At 42.3% G+C, this 23,119-nt stretch overlaps 1 protein-coding gene across 2 annotated transcripts in view; it reads left to right on the plus strand.

Moving 5' to 3' along the window:
- The first annotated feature begins 919 nt into the window (after nucleotides 1-919).
- Nucleotides 920-23,119, plus strand: part of LOC410657 (inhibitory POU protein) — a 38,475-nt gene continuing 16,275 nt past the window's right edge. For both annotated transcript variants that reach the window (XM_006563158.3, XM_394134.5), the window contains exon 1: nucleotides 920-2,188. In XM_006563158.3, coding sequence (XP_006563221.1) covers nucleotides 2,027-2,188 — 162 coding nt within the window. In that variant the 5' untranslated portion in view covers nucleotides 920-2,026. The remainder of the gene's footprint in view (nucleotides 2,189-23,119) is intronic.

Consider the following 23,119-nt stretch of genomic DNA (forward strand, 5'->3'; position numbering starts at 1 on the left):
AAAATCTCCAACTAACTCCAAGTAACTCGAATCGACTCGAAAGCAGTACCTACGAAAATGCCACGAAATGATTGAGAATTCGTTCCTAATTCGTATCGAGGTGCGACACGATCGGGCTGATACAATTTGCGGTTCGTGACGAGGATCGAAAAAAGAAGGAGACGCGCGGATCAGTGCATCTGCACGGCCTGGCGTAAGCGACCTTGGCTGATAAAGGGTGAGCGGGGCCGGCGACCGGCCGGTTTACGACGACTAATCCAAACGGCGGTGGCGGCGACAGCGGCCGGAGAGAGATTTCGCGGCGTTGGAAGAAAAGCGAGCGGGCGCGAGGGAAAGGAAAGTAGGTGGACGAGGCGTCTTCGGCAAGGTTGAAGCGGCGAGGTTCCGTGGCGAGGTTCGGCTGTGAGGCGGCGGGGGAGGGGTGGACGGACGGGGGTGGCGGCGGCGGCTCGGCCGAGGAAGGGCGTGTAACGTCGTCGGTGGCGCGGGAAGGAGAGGGAGGAGGATGGAAGGGACGGGGGTTGGAGGGAGAGAGAGAGAGAGAGAGAGAGAGGTCGGCGGGCAGAAGGCAGGGTGGCCGCGGTTAGCGACACCCATGCGGGGCACGGGAGCAAGGGCAAAGATGGCCGACCGGGACGAGAGCGGGAAGCGCAAGCGTGGCGGCGTGGCAGGCCCCGCCTATGCACCGACTTCCACCCCTCCGCTCGTTCCGCTCGCCCTCGGCTTCCACCCCGTGGCGAAACGGCTAGCAACCCCTTCCGCCCGCCGAGCACGCGCCACTCCGCGAATCTGCCGCCTCGATCGGACCGGCCATCCCCTCCTCCACTCCGGCATCCCTGTCGTCTCCCCCCTCTTCCCCCTTGTTCGCCCCCGTTCCTCGTTTCTTCCCTCTTCTTCCTCCATCCCCCGTGGAAGAGTTCATCCACGGGAGCAATCTTGGCCGGCCAGTCAGCGCCAAAAAGTGCACAGCTTCGCAGGACGACACGGCATCCCGCGTTCCCACGTCCCGTATATACATATATGTATGTATATATATATATGTATGTGTATACGTGTATGTACATATATACACGTCTCTACACGTTTCTGTTGTGTACGGCAACGCAGCTCCTCCGATCTTTTTTTCCTTCTCTCCTCCTCCTCCCTCCCTCCCCCACCTCCCCCAGTTTCGAATTGTGAATTTTCGAATGCGCCCCGTGACGGCGAGGGTGACGGTGAAGGCGACGGTGACGGCGACCGTGACGGCGAAAGACGGACGGACGCGGTACGCCTCTCGGACGTGTTCCGCCGCGGCACAGGAATATCATCCTTCTCCTCTGTTTTCGTTCGCGGCGCGCTGTGACGTTTGAAATTCCGTTCGATGCGCGCCGGTTGCTCCCCGCTCTGCGGCAACGTTAAACCCGTATCGCGGTATTCGCATCGGCGGAGCGCAATCACGGCTGAGTATCGGTTTCCTTTTGAAGTGAAGTGCGAAGGACCGGTCGGACGAATCGAGGATCCGTTCGACCGTCGCCATGCTCGAGACATAGGCGAAGAGACGAAGGCGTAGAGGTGCGAGCGTAGACGCGATCGTAGATGCAATCTGCGTGTTGTGCAGCGTCCCGATCGTTGTGCACCATGCGAAGGGATCCGCGATCCTTTCGACGAGCGAGCGCAGATAAATCAGGTGGTTCCGCTCCGACGAGGATCAGTGGTGGCAGTAGCTCGTGAAGAGAAACGGAGTGTTGGCCTATCTCGAGTTCAGACACTACACACACACACGTATATATAAAAAATCGGGTGGATTTCTGGTGTGAAAGTGAAAGTGGAAAGGAAGAAGACAATTTGCTTGGTCGAGAGAAAGAGAGAAAGAGAGAGAGAGAGAGAATTGCAGACAGAAGAGGGGGGGGAGACATCGAGATAATTCTCGCGCACACAGATGCGAACCGCGGACACTGATGTGAAGCAGAGTCGTTCCGTTTGAGGGTGCCGGCTTCTCGACTGGTTTAGGTCTAAGCTAGGCAGCTTAGACTTGGCTGGCAGCAGGATGATGTACTCACCGGACAAGATGATGGGGAGCAAGGGGCTCCACGGGGCACCGATCACGGCCCCTGGCTGTTTCCCTTCGGGAAGGTACTCGCCGCCTCCTTATCGCGCCGCACCGGACCCCATGCCGCCACCGCCGCGACGCTGTATGCCCAATCCCACGGTGAGTAATCATTCACCGTTTTACGTCCATCCCGTCGTCTTTTACTTCTTACGCTTATTTCCTTCGAGCTGGGGAAGAGGAGGGGAGGGGAGGTAGGGGAAGAGATCGATGTCCCTAATAAAAGACCCCTTTGACGAGCGAGATTCGCGGATGTAAGGTTGATGTAAGGGGATTTAAAGATTTCAAAGGAATCGAATTCTTTTTGTACGATATCTCGTTGTCGTCTCGTTAAACGATCTAATTTATATTCGATCGGTTATAGGTATTGTTATATTTAATTTGAAACAGGCGAATTAAACTTTCACCCCCGGTAAATCGGATTATTATTTCATCAGGGATTGGGAAGGAATCGCTCGAGGTGGTAAGGTAAATCGGGATATCGCGATTAAAGAAAAATCCGCGAAAGGGCGATACATTATACATGAAGGTTGAAAGAAAACAACGGTCTTGATACGGTTTGGAATGTAGGAGAGAGCGATAAAAAGAGACATCGAAAGTTCGTATCATCCATTTTCATTCGCCTCAACTTTCCCCTGTCACATGTATCACACATTCCGTGCATCCGTCGTTTATCTTGCCGACGCTTAACCGTCCTACCCTCCGCGATATATTCCCGATTTCAACCCTTCTGATCGATGGAATTTTTCTTCCTCTCTCTTTTCTTTATCATCGTCATCTTTATCGATCCGAAAAAAATCGGCAATAAAATCTCTAATCGATCGCGATTAAAGGAAACGGGTATTAAATATCTCCTCATAAAGCTTGTAATTTATTAACAAGCATTGTATACTGTTGAATTATAGCGAACAATTATCACTATATTTAATAAGCCATAAATTATTCATTTATATAATATTCGATATTGCCTGGCAAACTTGATTTCACACACACAACACCGACACTATATATATATCTTTCCCTAAAATATCTATCTTTCAAATTATGATAAATATTCGATCAATTCGTTTCCTTTTTTTCCTTCTCGACCGATATAACTTGTGTAACGAAATATAAATACAATTATTCCAATATTCCGATCTAATTTTAATCCTCCCCATCGCTGTCGCATCAAGGATCGTCCCCAACCTTCAAATTCGCGTCAAAATGGACGAAGAATCCAAGGATTCTCTACGATCACACAGTATTTTCTCCAATTGGATCCGAACGGAATCAATCGCGCTTCCTCGTGCTTATTCCTCCTTCCTCTTTTTTTCCCTCCCTCCTTCTGACAGCTCTCGTCGAACCATCCGCACAGCGTCCCTCTCCTCGCGGGGGGGGAGTGGTTCCAGCGGAAAGAGCACGCCTCGAGCCCCAAACCCGCGATCTCTCCGGCGTGTCGCGGACTCCATGGATCTTTAGTTTATTCATGTGACGTAATAGGATAAAAAGCGTCGCTGCGAGCCGAGTGGGTGGATGAGATTACAGCCGTACTGTTACCGGCCAGGTAACGCCGGGGATCCCATGTAATCGTTTCTTCCTCGCCGATCTCTCCTTTCTCTCTCTTCCTCTTTCTCCAATTCTCGTCGTCAGCTACTACTCGTGGAAATATTTAACGAGTAGTTACAAGAGGGAGAGGGGGAACAAGTTTCTTCTCTCGACTCGAGAGAGAGAGAGAGGGGCCACGTTTATGCAAAGTTTGAAGCGGAACGAGGGTTTTAGAATGCGTTTTCAAGGCCAGGCGAAGCCGAATTCGATCGATGAGATATTCTCTTTTCCTTCGATTAAAAAAAAGGGAATTAATTTTTCTTTCTTTCGCATCTTTTCCAAAGATCGTGGGCAAACAGGGCTAATCCCGTGTTAATTGTTCGTAAACATGGAGCGTGTTCGCGGTGTTTAATTATCTATGATAATTAATACAGCTTTCATTACGCATTCATCGTACCACTGGTAATTATTCACGTTTCGATGACCATCGTTTCGCGCGTTTTCCGCTACGTATCTCCTCGCCTTGACTGGAATATTGATGAGGACGGTTTAATAATTAGAGCCCCTTCTAGATCTTCTCCAATTCCCAATGTATTTCAAACAGGAGCGCTCACGCGATCCTTTTCATTTTTTAACGAGATATTGATAATTTTGATGGAGAAAAAGAGAAATTTATCTTTAACTTATTATCGATACACGGAAAAAATAAGAAGAAGAAAAACTCGATCGAATTAAAGTTAATTCTTAATCTCTCTCTGTTCGAATTTAATATCGAAAGAAAAAAGATCGGCTCTCAAAGAAGGAGAATACGATCGGAAAGGATAACGGAATAAGTGTAACGACTGTTGAGGGGACTCGACGATTATCGATTGGTCGGTGCTACATTCACCGCGCGTCATCACCCATTAACCATTGAAAGTAAACGCTCTCTTTCCCGATAGCCAACACCGCAAAACAACGTCAACGGAAATCGGGAGAATTTCATTGTGGCGGACACGCGCGGCATTAAGAATTGAATGACAATTTAGGGATCATGAGATGTAATGTGATCGATGCATTCCCCGCGATGAAACGTTAATTAGCGTGGGAATGGGTTGCGAGTGATGAAGTTGCTTGTCTGTTTGTACTGTTGCGCGGAGAGCGACGATTAAGAAAGCGGTTAATAATCGTTAAGTATTGGGGAAGAAGAAGGATCTCCTCGAGTGGATGGAGTGCAAGAGTTTATTTCCGTGGAAATTATATTCCAGATACAACGCGGGCTTCCGTCAGCCGTTTATGGCATCGGTTTCAGTCCTCTCAGAATTCTTTTAAGCTTTTTTCAATAGCCAAAGAAAGGATTTGCAGAGTGTTATGCTAAAAAATGATGGTGATAAGACACGACTATTACAATTGGTTTAAGAAATGATGGACGAAGATTGGAAACGAAGGGATTGTTCGTTTCGCATTCTTCGAACCCCGTTCGAAATTGTTGTATTTGATATTATTTAGAAAATTATTCATAGAACTCGCGATTTATTAATTTTCAATCGGTCTTAATAATACAAGTGTCAACATTCGATAGAAAACGGTGGATAAAATATACTGAAAGTTTGATTAATTCTACGTATTGTTTCAAATAACGATCGTTGAATTATATTATTATTATACGTCGCATTGTTTTGTCATTGTTACGTTTCCCCGCAGCATTTCAATATTATGCATTTTATTCATCGTATTACGGTAAAATCGTAACCAAATTATCGAATCATTTTAATTAATGTACTCCAAATATTCTCCCCCCTGTTTGTGTTCTTGTATACAAAAACGTTCAACGACACGGTTAATTATTCGTAATAAATTTCTTGATCCTGAAAAGTTTAAATATTCGAATAATTTCAGAGAGAGAGAGAGAGAGGAAGAATATTGGATTGGAGGAAAATCACGATACGACACCGGCGATTAAAGATACAAACACAAATTGAATGCACAAAATAAAAATTGAAGCAACAACTGGAGGACGAGGTCGATAACGACGACGGTGAAAATTTTCTTTGCCTCGTTACATGATTGAAGCGTTCGTTACGACGTTCCCCGTGGAAAGATCGTGGACGCTATTGTAAGCGACGATGATGAGCAAATCAAACCGCGTAGAACCAACTTCGTCAATGGGAGGAATTTGAACAAGAGCTCCTCTTGTGTAATAACGAGCTTTTCCACGGAACGATATAACCATTCTACCTTCTGGATGGAGCCATGTAACCTGTGGCCTGATTTCTCAGAATTTTCCGCGGAATTCAATATTTGACCAACTCGTACATTTCTACCCCTGTTGAGAAGCGAGGAGAATCTTTGCAACGCGAGTACACGGTGTGACGTCAACTTGCGCCCTGTACAGCTCCTTCCATCCATGCTCGGCTTTGTACAAGCGAGCTGTATGCACACGTACGTCGGATGTTTGTAAAATCTACCGGCTTCTGCAACCTTCTTCAAAAATTTCCCATTTATCCAATACGGAGTTTCAATTTTCGGTCGTTCAGTCTTTTCTCTTCGATATTATGTATTATATTATCGAACGGAGCACACGTCTGATAAATAATTGACATCCTTCACTTTTTAACAAAAGTATTCGCCGCGTTTATTGTTGTTGCGTCGAACGATCGGGTCGCAAATTGTATCCCAATAAAATTACGGGGATACGAAAAGTGTTCTCGCGTTGATTAGATTATTTATGTTTGCGAAATTATCGTAATAACTGGAATTAAGAAGAAAAATTAAAAAAAAAGGAAGAGGTACGAGAAACGAAAAGACAAACGAAAGGAAAAACCGGTTAATCGCGAAATCTTCGGTCAAACAAAGAGTAGCCAAACCCAATTATCCCCCACGCGAACAATATTTCCACATGTCCTCGGTATCAGACAGACACGTAACACTCTGATCACCCGATAAAGATCAACCTGTACATCACCGGCCGTTATTTCCGTCCCCTCTATTTCTGAATCGAGGAAATTCACGGTCGATAATAGGAGAGGAAAGAAGAGAAGAGAGAGAAAGAAAATTAGAAAAGATAGCGTATACTCGAGGATGGTGTATAAACACAGGGAAATCTGAAAAGTGGCATATGCGTCAAGTGGATGGCATGGTGGTTTAGCGGTGGCGGTAGTAAGGCGATAATTAACGTCATGTCTGTTTGACAGACCGGCCTCGAGCCGGTTTGGGGAGAGGGGTTGGGTCGTGCGGAAGGGATGGACGCGAATACGCGCGTTCGTATGGGGTCGCAGCCCATGAGATTGCATAATCGATACCTTGCTTACACCTGTGCCACTCACAAGTGCGCACCTGTGCTCGGCCGAGGTGAACGCGTTTGAAAAAGGTCATCCGTGGATGCTTATCGTCCGATATATTTGTCCACGTACCCCTTTCACGGAGCGCTGTGAGAATTGATGAAATTCTACTTTCGATCGACTATCGTGTTCCTTTTTTTTTTTTTGCCTTCTACTCTCTTCGCGTCCAACTCTGCCTCTCTTCTCGTCGATTTCCCGCTATCCGAAATCATATATATTTTCGGAACTTTTACTCTCGGAACAACGCTTCTCGATATTCCTTCGGATTTTCGGTCAACGCGTTAAATATACGAATTCTTTTTAAATATGGAGATGTACCACTGGTGTAGGATGTAGAAGAAAATTATAAATATTGCTATATAGAGGAATTAATCATATAAGGAAATTGGAATTTTTGAAACTTTTCGATATTCTTTTGGATTTTTGGTCAACGTTAAACGATATATACGAATTCTTTTTTTTAAATATGGAGATGTATCACTGATGTAGAATGTAAAAGAAAGTGATAAATATTGTGATATAGAGGAATTAATCACATAAGGAAATTGAAATTTTTGAAACTTTTCGATATTCTTTTGGATTTTCAATGAACGTGTTAAATATACGATATATACGAATTTGTCTTTTTTTTTAAATATGGAAATGTATCAAATGTATTGATGTAGAATGTATAAAAAAATTATTAATATTGCGATATAGAGGAATTAATCACATAAGGAAATTGGAATTTTTGAAACTTTTCGATATTCTTTTGGATTTTCGGGCAACGTTAAACGATATATACAAATTCTTTTTTTTTAAATATGGAAATGTAGTAAAATGTACTGGTGTAGAATGTACAAGAAAATTATAAATATTGAGGAATTAATCATATAAGGAAATTGAAATTTTCGAAATATTCTTTTGGATTTTCAATGAACGCGTTAAATATACGATATATATGAATTTGTTTTTTTTTTTAAATATGGAAATGTATCATTGATGTAGAATGTACAAAAAAATTATAAATATTGCGATATAGAGGAATTAATCACGGAAATTGAAATCTTCGAAACTTTTCGATATTCTTTTGGATTTTCGGTCAACGTGTTAAATATACGAAATATACAAATTTGTCTTTTTCTTAAATGTGAAAATATATCACTGGCATTGATAGAATGTACAAGAAAATTATAAATATTGTGATATAGAGGAATTAATCACATAAGGAAATTGAAATTTTCGATATTTTTTTGGATTTTTAGCGTTTTCATACTAATTTGTCTTTTTTTTAAATGTGAAAATGGTGTAAATGGAATGTACGTAAATATATTGCGTGGAAATTGAAATTTTACTTTCGGAATAAGATTTTTCTTTTGGTTTTTCGCTCAATATACATATGTTTCAGTAAATATGCGAGGAGAATTTATTTTTTTCTTAAATATGAAATTTACATTATGACATATGAAGAAGAGAAATTAATCACGCAGAAAAATTGAACTTTTATTTTCGAAATAGGGCTTTTCGATATTCTTTTGGATTTTCGGTCAACATTTTCATTAAATATACAAATTTGTTTTTTTTTTAAATGTGAAAATGTAGTACTGGTGTAGATAAATAGACTAATCACATAAGGAAATTGAAATTTTACTTTTGGAACAAGATTTTTCAATATTTTTTTGGATTTTCGCTCAATATACATACGTTTCAATATTTTGGAAGAATTTATTATTTTTTTAATATGAAATTTGTATTATGATACATGAATAAAGAAACTAATCATAGGAAAATTGCACTTTTATTTTCGATATTCTTTTCGATTTTCTATTAAATACACGAAATATACGAATTTATCTTTTTTTTTAAATGTGAAAATGTACATGCAAAAATATAGTGAAACTAATCACATAAGGACATTGAATTTTTATTTTCGGATCAAGACTTATATATTCTTTCAGACTCAACGCGTTTTAATAAATACACGAAAAGAATTTGTTTTCTTTTTTTTTAATGTGAAATTTATATTGCGAACAAAGGAAGTAATCGCATAAGGAAATTTTATTTTCGGATTTTCATCCAAGACTCTTCGATATTCTTTCGAATTTTCGATGAACGCGTTTTATAAATATAGAGAATCTTTCTTTTCTTTAAATATAACAACCACTGATGTAGATAGAATATACACGCAAAATACATATCGCGAATAGAGGAGGTAATCGTAAGCGTTGATTGATTCATACGCATTTCGTTATTCCGTGATGATAGAAAATTAGGTTTCGTAAATGGAATTTTCAATGTGACCCCGTTTAACAAACTTCGAAATCTCCCACGTGTTTTGTTCCAGAATCGGATAGAATTTTCCCATTCGTTCTTCCATCAATACGTACCTCACTTTCAACCTCAAATTTACGAATATATTAATCCTATCTAAAAAGAAACCATCTCATTTTTTCCCTCATCCACCCCAACTCCACGAAAAAAATTCCCCGAACAACCCGAAACGCGTGACCATCCGACTAAACAGATCGTGTATTAAGAGATAATATTTATGGGCCGCGAAGAATTCGAACGAGAAAGAGAATAACATAATATATCCCCTTCCTCCCAAGTATCGACGAGGTAAACGGGGTTGTACGGTTGGTCCCTTTCGATGGTGAAAAAGTATAGAGTGCATCGTCTCGACGAACCATCCTCGTCTTCGTAGTCCCGTGTACGCGTGTACGTGCACGCACACACACACACCCCCCCAGCCGTAGAACGGCCGCGGACGATCCCACACACGGGGCACTGGGGACACATAACGCTCCCCACTTACATCCAATCACTCCTGATTTATATTTACTACTCGCTTGCCCCCTTATTTATCGTGTTTCGTGGAGAGACGCGAGAGTAGAACAGGAGAAACGTTAATTTGCTCAAATTGAAAATTATGGAGCGCGACCGTGGGGTGGGGGGAGGGAGGAGGAGGGAGAGACTTTTCTCCATTCCAAGATCGTCTTAATTACTTACGCTTTTTATTTCGATCACCTCGTATATGGAATTGGAGGAATTTAACGATAACGCGTTAATGGGGAAGAAGGAAAGAGATAAGGGAGATAAGGATTAGGATAAGAAACAAATGGTGGAAGCGAAGTGGTAGGGTGGGCAGGCCACTTGAAATGCCACTTGATAATGGCAGGTGCAAAGAGGGGGAGAGAGAGAGGGGTTAGTCACGCACATATGTTTCCAACTGATACTTGGCTAATGGGAACTTTATACCGACGCACACGCACAATGGGACGACACGCGCGTACACGATTGAATTTAGACACGCAATACGCGTCTCCGTGTAACCGCCTCTCCTCGTTATATATTATATACCGATCCTCGTACACGTTCAACGATAATCGTGGAAAATTTTTTTCCATCCTATTTTAACAATTAATAATATTATAAAAGAATTATAAAAGGACGAAGGCGAAAAAGGAAGGGAAAAAAGGATAGGAAATTTACAACAATTTAACAATCAAACCGCACTAACAACTAAACTAAACTGTAAGCGTATTATAAATCTGATAATAACTCGTGATCGAAACGTGGAGGGTTGTTTTCCCTTGGTTCAGGAGGGAGGAGGGGTAAAGGTTTTGCTCGTACATCGTCCCTGAACGCAGGTAGACGAGGACCGGAGAGGAAGGGCGAACATTACTTCCGCTCGGTCCTCCGCGGTTTAATGCTCTTATTATTATTTTTATTAGGGAACCGCGGCGTATAATGGTATCAGCCCCTTCGGGGGGGCGGATATGCAGGAAATAAACCTAAGTGTATAATTACAATAATACTTACCGAGATCCCTTCGTGGGTTTCTCTCCCCTTCCTCGATCCCTTTCCTTCTTCCTCCTGGCCATCCCCTCCTCCATCCCTGTCCCTCTATGACTAATCGAGCGTCTTTTCTCCTTCCCCCTCCACTCACCTCTTCCTTCTTTTACGCAGCCTACGTCTGACCAATTCTTCTCGTTTCACTGCGGTTTATTACTCTTCCAACTCGTGTGTAGAGGTGTGTGTATACGATTAGACGACGAAAGATTTGTAAGAATTGTCGGGAGGAAGGAGGGGGAAGAAATAAATCATTATATCGATTCTTCTTTGATTAATTTTTATCACAAGACAGGTGATAAGAACAGGTGATTGGAATTCTCTGTTTTGCTCTTCCTTTTCCAGAATGTGAAAATTAAAATTTTAAGCAATTGTACGACAGCATAACCCGATAATTCGATAAAGTTTAAAATTGTCCCGTCGACAAGCAAACAATTTTGTTTACAACATTCCGATTAATTATTAGGATCGGTTGTACATACGATACATTATTACACATTGTTATATATATAATTCTATCGTGACGACGTTCGAGTTTCAATCAATTCGGCGTTCTTCTTTCGTTCCCTCGATATCAAAGAAAATAGAAACGTTCTATTTTTCTCCATTCTCATTCGCGTTTCACGTTCAATACGCTCGTCAATTACCCGGGCTCGCGATAGGCACACTAGAGTGGCCTAAGCCTCTGTTGCGCCGTATATTTGACGAATAAAGGGCATCGTGCATGAATAATATCCCAAGAAAGCAAGACCGGCAATGGATGATCGATACGAAGGTAACGAGAAAACTTGATAAGATCTATATGTCTTTAAAACTATACACTTTTCTTTTTTTCATTTACCTACACTATATATATATATGAGGCAAAATATAGAGTTAATAATAAAAAATAATAATGAGTCGATCGATATTAAATAGATGTCAAATTATCGCAATCGTCTTAACCGCGCAAAATTCGCGTTTAATCCACGAGCAAACAGAACGACGGCAAAGTCAAATAACCCACGTCGCAGCACACCGTTGTGTACACCGCTGGCCGACAGGACGCTGGCTAACGCTACTTACCGAACGTTCCATTGCGTCCAATACTCGCGAGGTATCTGTGAAACGCGGTTCCCTCGATTAAAACTCTCGCGTGAAAATATTTTTACCCCCCTTTCCTTGCACTCTGTAATCGTCCGTGCGATATCGAAACCGTACGCGAGATCCACGGCCTATTACAAAACGCTGGTAAGCGATTCGCTGTGTGTGTGCGCGACGTGGAGCGAAGGTGTACGTGATCGAACTCTTAAAAGCAGGAATTGGCGAGCTCGAGTCTGCCCTAAACCCGTACACGTACGTGTCCCATGCACGTACGTAGATACATACGGATAAGGACGTATCCCTCTTCTCCCCATATATTTTATACCGTGCGAAGCATAACCACCAGTCCTGGAGTCAGACTGCTCCTCCTCTCCTTTTTTTCGCTTCACAATTTTTTCCAGCCTCGTTCGCGTCGAAATATCTATTTTTCGCGTCCGCGCGTTTTTTTTTTTTTTTTTTTTTTAGAGAGACGCGCAATCACGGGGGTAGGGTGACCACCACCCCTCTTGTCGAAAATCAAGAGTCTATTATTATGACCATATGTTTGTGCCACGATTGTATCTTGAAGGGAGAGGGGACGACGGGGCTCGACGGGGGGAGGAGTACACCTGCTCGAAAGCTACGACACGACGGCTGAGAGGGTGCACGCGTGGGCAGAGCAAACAGTCGGATATGTGTCACTCTGCAAACAAAAAGCAGCGTATGTACTGGATCTCTCCTCTCGAACCAGGAATAATTATTGGGGAAGGGTTTTCTTTTTTCTCTCTCTCTCTTTCTTTTCTTCTTCTTCTTGCCTTTGGGCTCGTTCATTCTCGGCAGAGAAAATTTCGGGCACAAAAATCGAGAAATCAGAAATTTAATTCGCTCGGGGAAATATTTATATTTGTTACGTTTTCTATATTTCACCCTGTATGTAGTTATTATACATTTGTGCATTATGTATAATATTATTTCTTCATTAATAAATGCACGTGTGGGAAGTGCTTTAATAGTTTAATAGCTTGAATCCACATACTACTGGAATATTAAAGTTGAAACTTTGTACTTGGAATACAGTAAGAATAATAATTCCATTTTCATTATTAAATTTCCTCTGATCAACTTATGAAATTTAATATCTTCGAAAGTTATCTCTTAAAAAAGAAAAAAAAGAAAGAAAAAAAAGAAAAGAAGAAGAAGAAGAAGAAGAGGGGTGGAAGAGGAGAGAAAGAGAGAGAGAGACAGAGAGAGAGGAATAAAATATTCAATAGAATTGTAGTAACCACAAACTTGAGAACTTAATGGAATACATCCACATACTTTTTATGGAAGAAATTATATTTCTTTAAATTACAGGTTTGCCATTACTCTATACTTCCGTGTACTCTATACTTATAGACGGAACGAAACGGCTTGGCCTTGCGTTTCGCACGATGATGAAAAGCGCTCGATTTTCTCAAAGATAAAACGCTCCCTTTCCATTCCTTACCTCATCCTCCCCTTTTCTTAGATAATATTAATCGTTCGACTCGATATAAATTTCACATTCGTTAACAATTATCGCGCAATTATCCAAGCCTCGTTCACCCTCAATTTATACATTTCCTCGATATTCTCCAGAGTATTGCTTGCTTGTATTTCCCCCCCAGGTCACCCTATCGCGTTTCCCTTTCGATTCATCTCACGATTACGTTTAACGATTACGCGCCGACTATTCCAATTACTTTCAATTACACGTTATCAATGTCTCGCAGCAACTTGATGACTTAATTTAATCGAAAAAAAGGAAAACATCTCTTTCGAGCGAAATAAAAGAAGAAATTCCACTTTACAACTCGAGTATATAAAAATCCTCTGTATCTATCAGATCCAGATCCCATAAATCACGGTATATTCTCGCCTAACTAACTCTTAAAGGAAAAGCCCCTGTTTTATATATATATGACGCTTTATATAAATGGAACTCTCTTCTCTCCTCAATTGGGGAGAGATCAAGGAGGATCTCCTCGAAGGAGATCCCACGTCCGTTGAAATTAGCATCATCCCTTGTTAAAGCGATATCGACCGCGCGATGTCTTTCCACGCGGCGGCTGAGAAGATCCTCGGGGAGGAGGATGGGCCTCCTCCCCATCACCCTCCCCTTAATGAAATTATCGTCAGGCCGAGTTTCGAGGACAAATCGACGTTTCAATTTTCTTAATGCGCTCATCTCCCCCGGGTGGGATATCGGCCCATCCTTCCCCTCCTCCTCGTGATCCCCGGATCGAGGAGAAATGCGGCGCGATTCCTCGCCTCCAACCCGATCAAGGTCCCGGCCGAGGGGCAAACGCCGACCGAGTAGGATTCCGCGGGAGGAAAAAAACGTTTCTCCGCGGAGGAGGCGTGGGGGGGATGGGAGAGGGGAGGGGCACACGCGCGAGCCACAGTTGGCTGCTGTCGCCGCCACGTGTCGTCGCGTGCCACGCGAGCCACGTGACCCAGCCTGCCTGCCTGTCCGCTCTTCTTTCCGCCTCTCTATTCCTTAACTGCATTATTACGATTATTGCACGCCGAACGGAAATTATAATTTACGTACGAATTGTTTCCCAGCTTCAGCTTCCTTTCTTCCTTCCTTCCTTTCTTCCTTGTGCGTTGTTTTTACTTAAGTGGAGCGAATAACAGGATTTGCGATAATTTCGTAATTTGGATCGGATCCAAGTTCGTTTATCTTTATGTGGTTCAATTCGTTAAATAGGGGACACACGTTCTCTGAGATGAGTAGCGAAAGAAAGGATAGAGAGAGAGAGTGGGCACGTCTTTGAAAACGGTATTACTCGATAAAGCATAGAGCCGGTAACAGGCTCGCAGCGGAACGTCTGCAAAAGCGATGAACTATTGATGAGCAGGCCGGCGGCCAATTTGATTTTGCTTATTATTCGGTACGTGGCTAGCGCGTATAAACCGTGAAATATTCAAGCTCTCCATCGTTAGCATATATTTGACGTGTACACGGGGCGCGCTCGGGTGTCACGAGCCTCTCCCCCCCTCTCCCCCCGCTTTAAGATCGGTCATTGGTTGACGCACGATCGACGCAAGAGCAGGGTTAAAAGCTAATTTTAAATATTTATCCGAGCTACCGTGGAAATATAGGTAATAAGAAGGGGGATTAAAATTTTCCAGAAATTTTTCATTTTCGCGACGCGATCCAATTTTTCCATTATTATTATTACATCAATTAAATCCTTCCCGTAGCAGGGAATTTCTTAAATTTATTAATCCTTTCCTCTTAATCCAAAGAATATTTTAACGTTTTTCAAAAAATGAAATAATAATAACATATATACGGGTTTTTTTATGAAAAAAAATCGGGGAACGGTTAAATCGGTAAACTAAATCGGTTACCGATATTCGTTATTAAATCAACGAAACAAACAGAGCTTAAAAAGCTTTATTGGGTTCCATGTTTTTTCCGCGAAATGACATTACAGGGGCACTCGACAATAGAATCTTTAAATTCCGCGCGGCTGAATTTAAATCACCTTTTTTTCTCTCGTTCATTTCGCCAACAAAGATTCTTTTCAACGCGGAAAGAACAATGCGAATGTTTGATACGCGTAAAGTTTAAAAACCAGTGCTCCGCCGGTTTTTTTACAAAAACCCCGTATGCCGGGAGGAGAACCTTTTTTCTCTTCCTCCCCCCCCTTTTCCTTTCTTTCTTTTTTTTTACAACGCGCGAAAAAATCCGATAATACGCGTGTCTCCGTAATAAGTTATTCAAAAAAACGGCACGGGTCAATTTTCCCGGTGAAATGAATGCGCCGCACAAGTTTTTCTCCGGGCGATAGCTGAAAGTCGATAAAATGAGTATCGAGTCGTACGTGTTGACACACATGCATAAAAGCATTTCGATCTCTTCGAGTCGAAAAACCGACAAGTACAAGATTTACGCTTTTCGATCGTAGTGCGAATTTGTTTTCTAATTCTTTCTTCCTCCTCTTTCCAAAAAAATAATATAAAGTATATATAAAAAATAAAAATAAAAATAATGTAAAGCTTCGAGGAACGAAGGAAAAAAAGGGGGAGGGGGACTGAAATAAAATAAAAAAGGGACGGGATAAAATTAGAGCGCGACGTGACAATCAGAGCTCTCCAATTTATCTTAGCGACGAAGTAAGGACCGCGGCCGGAAGATTCTATTTTAATAATTGGCCCCGGCAGCCCCGGGAAAATAGTTTGCCGGCGTGGCAGGTGTGCCGGGCGTCGTCGAGGAAACGACTGGAGGACTGAAAATGGAAAACGGAGGTCGCGACATTCCGGCCGACTGAAATGACGTGTAACACGGAGGAGAGGAGGATCGGGCGGAAGTGGCTCCGGCCAACTCGAAAGGGATAAGGACGGGGCGAGACAAATGACGAACGTTCTGCAATAGGATGGTCGAGATGTTGATACCTTTTCAGAATAGGAGGAGGAGGAGGAGGAAGAAAGAAGAGGAAAATATATGCATGATTTAAAGGGAAAGGATGGTCGGGACGCGACGAAACGGGAATATTTAATCCCTCGTTCTCCCCTAATTGGAGGAATTCCTTCCTCGAAAGGATTTATTTAAACGAAATATATATACAAATTCACTTCGAAATATTCGAATTAAAGCCACCTTAATGGATCGATCATGACATGGATGCCAAGAACTTTCATTTGACACCGTAGAATAGGAAACTCGAAAAGAACGGAGAAAACGCAGGAAAGGAAGAGAAAGAGAGATAGACTGCGGAAGAGAAAAGGCGGAACAAAAAGTGAGGGGGTTAAATAAAGATGGGGAACGGAGAAGGGAGGGGGATGGTAGAGAGAGAGAGAGAGGATGGAAAGGCAAAGAGGAGGAGGAGGAGGGTGCGGTGAATAGCGAATCGAAGGAGGACAGAGATGGGGGGAGAGAGAGGGCGAATTTAGTCGTGAGGGTGGTGGCGTAGATAGGGTTGGTGCGCGGATAGGTGCGCGGGGCTTGAGAGGTAGGTAGAAGCGGACCTCCATTAGAGGAACTCTGGGACCGCCATATACGGTCGTTACTGCGGCCGCGGTAATGACGAGGCTGCGTGTTAACTAGATAGAACTAACGTAGATAATCACTTTCGATGATTAGTTGGGATTCTTGTCCCGTATTCCTTCAAATCCATCCTATCTTTTATTCTCATCTCGTTTACGTACGCTGTCCCCCGGTTTTGTCAACTGTTTTCGGATATATTTACATACTTTTCGAATCTAAATGTGGAATGGAATTATATACGCGTTCTTAATTATTTTGTTCTCCTTGGCTTCTCCTCGAGCTTTAATGTAAAGGGGACTGTTAATCATTGGAATCGATTTGGAAATTTTGAGATGCTGTTCAATTATATGTAATTATTGAATAACGTAATGGTAATGGGCGTCCGTTCTTTTTTTTCAATAAAGTTTTTGGATCGAATGGTGGAAGACGATCGAGACAAAATTTATTTATCCTTTCGTCTGGGAAATCTACACCCGCCCCTGTCAAGTGTCCATGATGGATGAGAAACGATTAAGCGAGAATATCGTTCCGTCATACTTATAAGAACAATTCATCGCTTGTTGTTGTCGTGAGAGTCTCGCGCGAAACGAAACGATTGGAACGGTTTCACGAGACGTTCGTACGAAAAAAAGAAGAAAAAAAAATACGTTAATTTATTTCGATCGCAAAATCGTTTAATTATGATTAATCGTAACTGCCCGAAGTTTTAAATCGTGTATCATTCAGGTTTTAGGTGAACCACTTTGAAATTTTAATCGAAATGAATAATAGATTTTATTGCACGTAAAATAATTTCATTGCGCGAAACGTATGATGATAAATCTTCACGGTTGTGTTCAAATTTATAATTAAGGTAATGTATAATTTATGATTTCTCTTAATGAATTTTACCGATTTTATACTAATAATTTATTTAACGCAACCCGACTCTCGCGATATTCTAATTTTATATTGTGAACAAGCGAAAATGTGAAATTCTTAGTTATTTTTGCCTTCTGAAGGGAAAGGAAGGCCATTCATGGCAAACTTTCTTCTTCGACAATCATTAATAATGCCGTGCAAACGAGTTCAATTTTAACGCAAGCGGCAATAATTAACCAACGTAGTACATCATCGAAATCTTTAACTAACTTTTGGAATTAATAATTTAACCGACTATTAAAACGAATATTTAACGCTTTAACCAACTTTTAAAACGGTTTCAACGGGGGCGAGGCCGAGATCGAGTAGTACAGGTCAACGATTTCTGCGATTTCGTTGCGAAACGTTCGTCTTTCCTTCCATCTTTAACCTAAACTTTTGACTCCACCGACTAAATAAATAGCTACTGAATACTATTCTTGCATTCCTATATTCGATTACAATTATCATCCCAGAATTAACATCCCGGGATCCGATTATCGAGAAGAAAATCAAAACCAACAAAGAGCCAACAAATTCAGAAACGAGGAGATTTTAATCGCCCGTTCTCGAGATCTCCTCGAACGAAATTTCCTTTCCTTGTCTCGACAGAAACGGATCAAGTGCAACCCTTCCCCCCCCCCTTGGAACCGATCAACAATTTCCACACGATGCGATAGAGTTTCGTTTCGCCGAGTCTTAGTCCAGATCTGTATATGGTCGAGGAAAGGATAGGGGAATGGGCAAGTTGAGCATGGCGGCTCGAGTATAGTGTAGATGGTCTGGATCGATGAGAGAGAGCGGCTGGTCTGATTGGCGGGGCCGCGGGGGCGGAACAGCACGTAGCCAATGAGCGTGTCTATCCCTCGATACATAGCGGTAACGAAATCACTGATTTTTACGCTTGGCAACCGTCAATTTTGGCTTAACTGTAAATACCATAAAGCGAATCATCCATGATTTACGGGGCCCTGCCGCCGACCCACCACCCCTCCCCTCCACGTAAGAATCTTCCGCTTTTTCCGACAGTCCCAAGATCCTCATTTTTCATCGCCAATTTTAATTTTTATCCTAACGACAATCTTGGATGGATAAATTTCGACGAGTTTATCACGAATTTCGGCGTAGAGTCATTCGAAATTTCGAAATTTCTTCCGCGTAAATTTCCGTTTCTCGCGTGAATTTAAACGAAAACGTTTAAACAAACCCAAGTCCAAGATCCTCATTTTTCATCGCCGATTTTAATTTTTATCTTATCGACAATCTTGGATGGATAAATTTCGACGAGTTTAATTACGAATTCTGGCGTCATTAGAGTCATTCGAAATTTCGAAATTTCTTCCGCGTAAATTTCCGTTTCGCGAGTGAATTTAAACGAAAACGTTTAAACAAACCCAAGTCCAAGATCCTCATTTTTCATCGCCGATTTTAATTTTTATCTTATCGACAATCTTGGATGGATAAATTTCGACAAGTTTAATTACGAATTCCGGCGTAGAGTCATTCGAAATTTCGAAATTTCTTCCGCGTAAATTTCCGTTTCTCGCGTGAATTTAAACGAAAACGTTTAAACAAACGAAACAAGTCCAAGATCCTCATTTTTCATCGCCGATTTTAATTTTTATCTTATCGACAATCTTGGATGGATAAATTTCGACGAATTTATCACGAATTCCGGCGTAGAGTCATTCGAAATTTTGAAATTTCTTCCGCGTAAATTTCCGTTTCTCGCGTGAATTTAAACGAAAAGCAGCGCGATAAACGAACTCGATAAAGGCGTGATCTACCTGATCGAACGAACGAAAGTGATATATTTTATATACAATGCTGCTTCAACGAGGCAATGGAGATTTTTCCATATCATACCTGTGTTATTCATACGTGTGCTATGAAAAAATGAAAAAGGGGAGAGGGGAGAATGGAGATTGAATTATTTTTTTGAAAATGAGCCAATATCACGAGGACGACGAGTTTGTAGATAAAGGAGGAGGAGCCGGCCGGGTTGTAGAAATGCAACGATCAGATTTCGTGCGTCACGTGATGGATAACAATTACGATATTGCAACAACAGTAACAACAGTGGTTTTCCTTTTCTTTCCTTTCTTTCTTTCTTTCTTTTTTTTTTTTTTTTTTGTTTTCCTTTTTCATTATTATCGATCCGAACGATAATCCCGGTATACTCGAGCTATTATTGACCATCGAATTAGCATGGTTATTATTAAATCATGCACGGGGGAAAAGATAAACCGTTTCAATGACAAATCGTGGGAAAGGTGAACGCGATCCGCACAACCGCCTTCACCCTTTCGAACTTTGCACACAAGGAAAATCGATCCTCCTCGAGATTTAGTTTTATTTAGAAGATAATGAAACGACGGAGATATAGATCAATGATAATCGATTTCTACGCTGTACTTTCGAGGAATAATTACTCACAGTTACAATTCTATACAACTCGAATAAGATTTCGTTGAAATCTAGATCGATTCGTGTAAACGATATTTTTTTTTTTCCTTTTTCATTCTTTTCTCATACTTTGCAAGATCTTTTATAGACGTTGTAACTAGAAACTGTACATCTACTATCGATAGATAAAGTGGAACGAAGAGATAAGACGGCGTCACTGGTGGAAATTCTTGAACGATGCTCCTCTGATAACTTAATCGTATTCCGAATTAAAAGCAAAAAATCGGCTAAGGTAAAGAGTTGACTGAGAGGAGAGAAGCCCGTCTACGAATCAGAATACTGCATTACGAAATTTCATAAATTCTCTTTAGACGGCTCTTCAGACGGTTCGCGCTCTCAAGAGTCAAGATCCGTGTTTTTCGCTTGAAATAATAATCACTCGCGTGAACGTAAATTCTCGTGGCCATCGCCTCCCAACGAAATCGAGGACACAATTAGCAGAAATTCGAGAAACGGGAGGAATCGAATAAGGAAAAATCGATAAATCGAGATATACATCGAGTATATTCCGAGCGAATGTTTAGAACCGGTTCAAACGAATCCGGTGAATAATAGAAAATGGTAGACAGTAACTGTAAGGGAGCAAGTGTCCCCGATTATAACAAAAGTGAAGGGGCGAAGCTCGGCTCATTTGTTATTAACCAACGTAGCGGAGCGTCGAAGTGCAGAAAGACTCGGAACACGACTTCACACTTTGACTCGCAACCCTTGGTAAATTTAGTTAATTATCAGTCAAACTTTCGCAAAGAAGAAGAAGAAGAAGAAGAAGAAGAAGCATCGCTTCCCTCCCTCTTTCCCGGATGAAAAACTTTATCGTTTTCCTCTCTCCATCCATCCCTCCCTCCCTCCCCATTTCTTCCCTATCCACCGGAAAAATGATCACAATTATCCTCCACGAATTATCCCCTCGAAATTATCTCTCCGCCGCCAATACATTTCACCCTTTCGTTCAATTAATTTAATTTAATTTCATTTTCGAATCCTCCACGAATCCCATCTGTCCATAATCCAACGCCAATCCCTCGAAAATCCCAAAGATCGATCGATCGATCCTCAACGCGACGATCCACGATTCCGCGGATGGCCTCCCTTTTTGCGGTCGATTTACAATCGCGCTGGCCGGATAATCAATCTGGCCGGGTTGTATCCTATCCGGTCGTGCATCGGTCGATGCTCGATCACGCTTGTCTCCTCGTGGCAAGAGGAGGAGGAGGAAGAGGTGGGTGCACGCAGCAGCGGGTTGCGTGGACCCGGTTACGCCGAATCGAGGATGCCAAGGAAAATCAATTAGCCGGGCAAACTGTTTCGACTGTGCGGCTGTTTGCCCGCGCTAGAGAGAGACTCGTCCAATGTGTTTCGTATCTCGGAACACGGGATGTACGTATATAAACCCGGCACCCCCCCCCCTCCCTGTGTTTTCACGTGGCACGCCCGCGCGCGCCCTCCCCTCCTTTATGTTTGCAACCGGCGCCACAGCCACGGACACAGACATCCTTGTAACCCTGCGCGTATATCCGCGAATATGTACATACGGGAACGAGAGAATTCGAAATTCTACGGGAGATTGAAATACTCGTAATAACGTGGATAAACGATGGATGAAAAGTTTTTCCCTCTCTTTTTTTTCCCCGCCCCCTCCTTCCTAAGTTTTCCACGCGAAGAGAAGGAACGAGCGATAGAGAGAGTATTGGAGAAAAGAATGATTCGGTTTCGTGCTTTTATGTATATATATGAAAGAAATATATTTTCTTTCTTTGTTTCTTTTTTTTCTTTCTCGTGAAAGAATATCGGTCGATAATCGAGGAGGTTGGAGGAGTTTGATCGCAAATTGATTGACGAATCGATACGAAACGAATGCGCGAGAAGTGAGAAATTTGCGGCAACGCTGTGCGTGCGTCCGCGCATGCGCTCGCGTTGCGTGTCATCGATGTTGTCCAAGCTCGGTATTTGCGCTCGATGTGCCCTCGGTGTGCACAGCTCGAAGCAAAGCATACGCGATGCGTCTCCTCGCGCGCGGACGTACACAATGCAACGGGTTGATTGATGACATGCCTTCCTAAAAAGGGACGGTACAGAGAGAGATAGAGATAGAGAGACACAAGCGCGAATTCACGCGTGGCGCGAGTTTGCACAACCGAGTTTCCTCCCTCGAAAAATTTGCGAAACACGTCCTTTTTTTTTCCCCGACTGCAACAGCTTCTGTTGTAAACATCTAACGTAGGGCGTCCATTGTTGTTGCCCTCTGAATCGTTGAATAATTGGTACACCCGCAATTTCGGCCGAGCAAGCATGTATTAAACAACGCGTTTCGGATATAAACCGTGGAATAATGAACAAACGTATGATTATTCCATAGGAACGCGGCACGGATAACGAGGGAGGGAGGTTCTTTGATCTGAGCGGCTCGGTTAATCCGTTGAATAACGTACGCTTGCGTTGCGTCCTGCGAAGAAATGAGAAAAAAGGGAAAAACGGATGATTCTTTTTCGTTCGATAAAAGATCGGTCCTTGAAACCTGGAAAAATTTCGCAATGCCATTACCAACATCGATCGATCAACAGGAAAATTTTCAATTATCGTCTCGATTTCTCGTTTACACGCAGCCGTGTAATTATTCGATCACGAGCTTGGCAATAAGATGGCGTGAAGTATTAAACGCGATATTATACGATTTTGACGATCAAATAAGTAAGCGAAATAAATAGAGAAGATGGGAAGAGAGGAAAAATCTGTCGGATAATGGGACGATGGGAAAAACTGTGTGTACATGAAGTATTCATACCGGTCGCGACTTCTATAATGACGAACGCGAATCATTGTCATCGGTATCGATCCTTCCTCGAGCTTTCAAAATTGGCCGACGGTTTAATGAGAACGATATTGAATTACCTAATTCTGCCCTGTTCC

This window comes from Apis mellifera, linkage group LG16 (genome assembly GCF_003254395.2).
Source record: "Apis mellifera strain DH4 linkage group LG16, Amel_HAv3.1, whole genome shotgun sequence".
Lineage (NCBI taxonomy): Eukaryota > Metazoa > Arthropoda > Insecta > Hymenoptera > Apidae > Apis > Apis mellifera.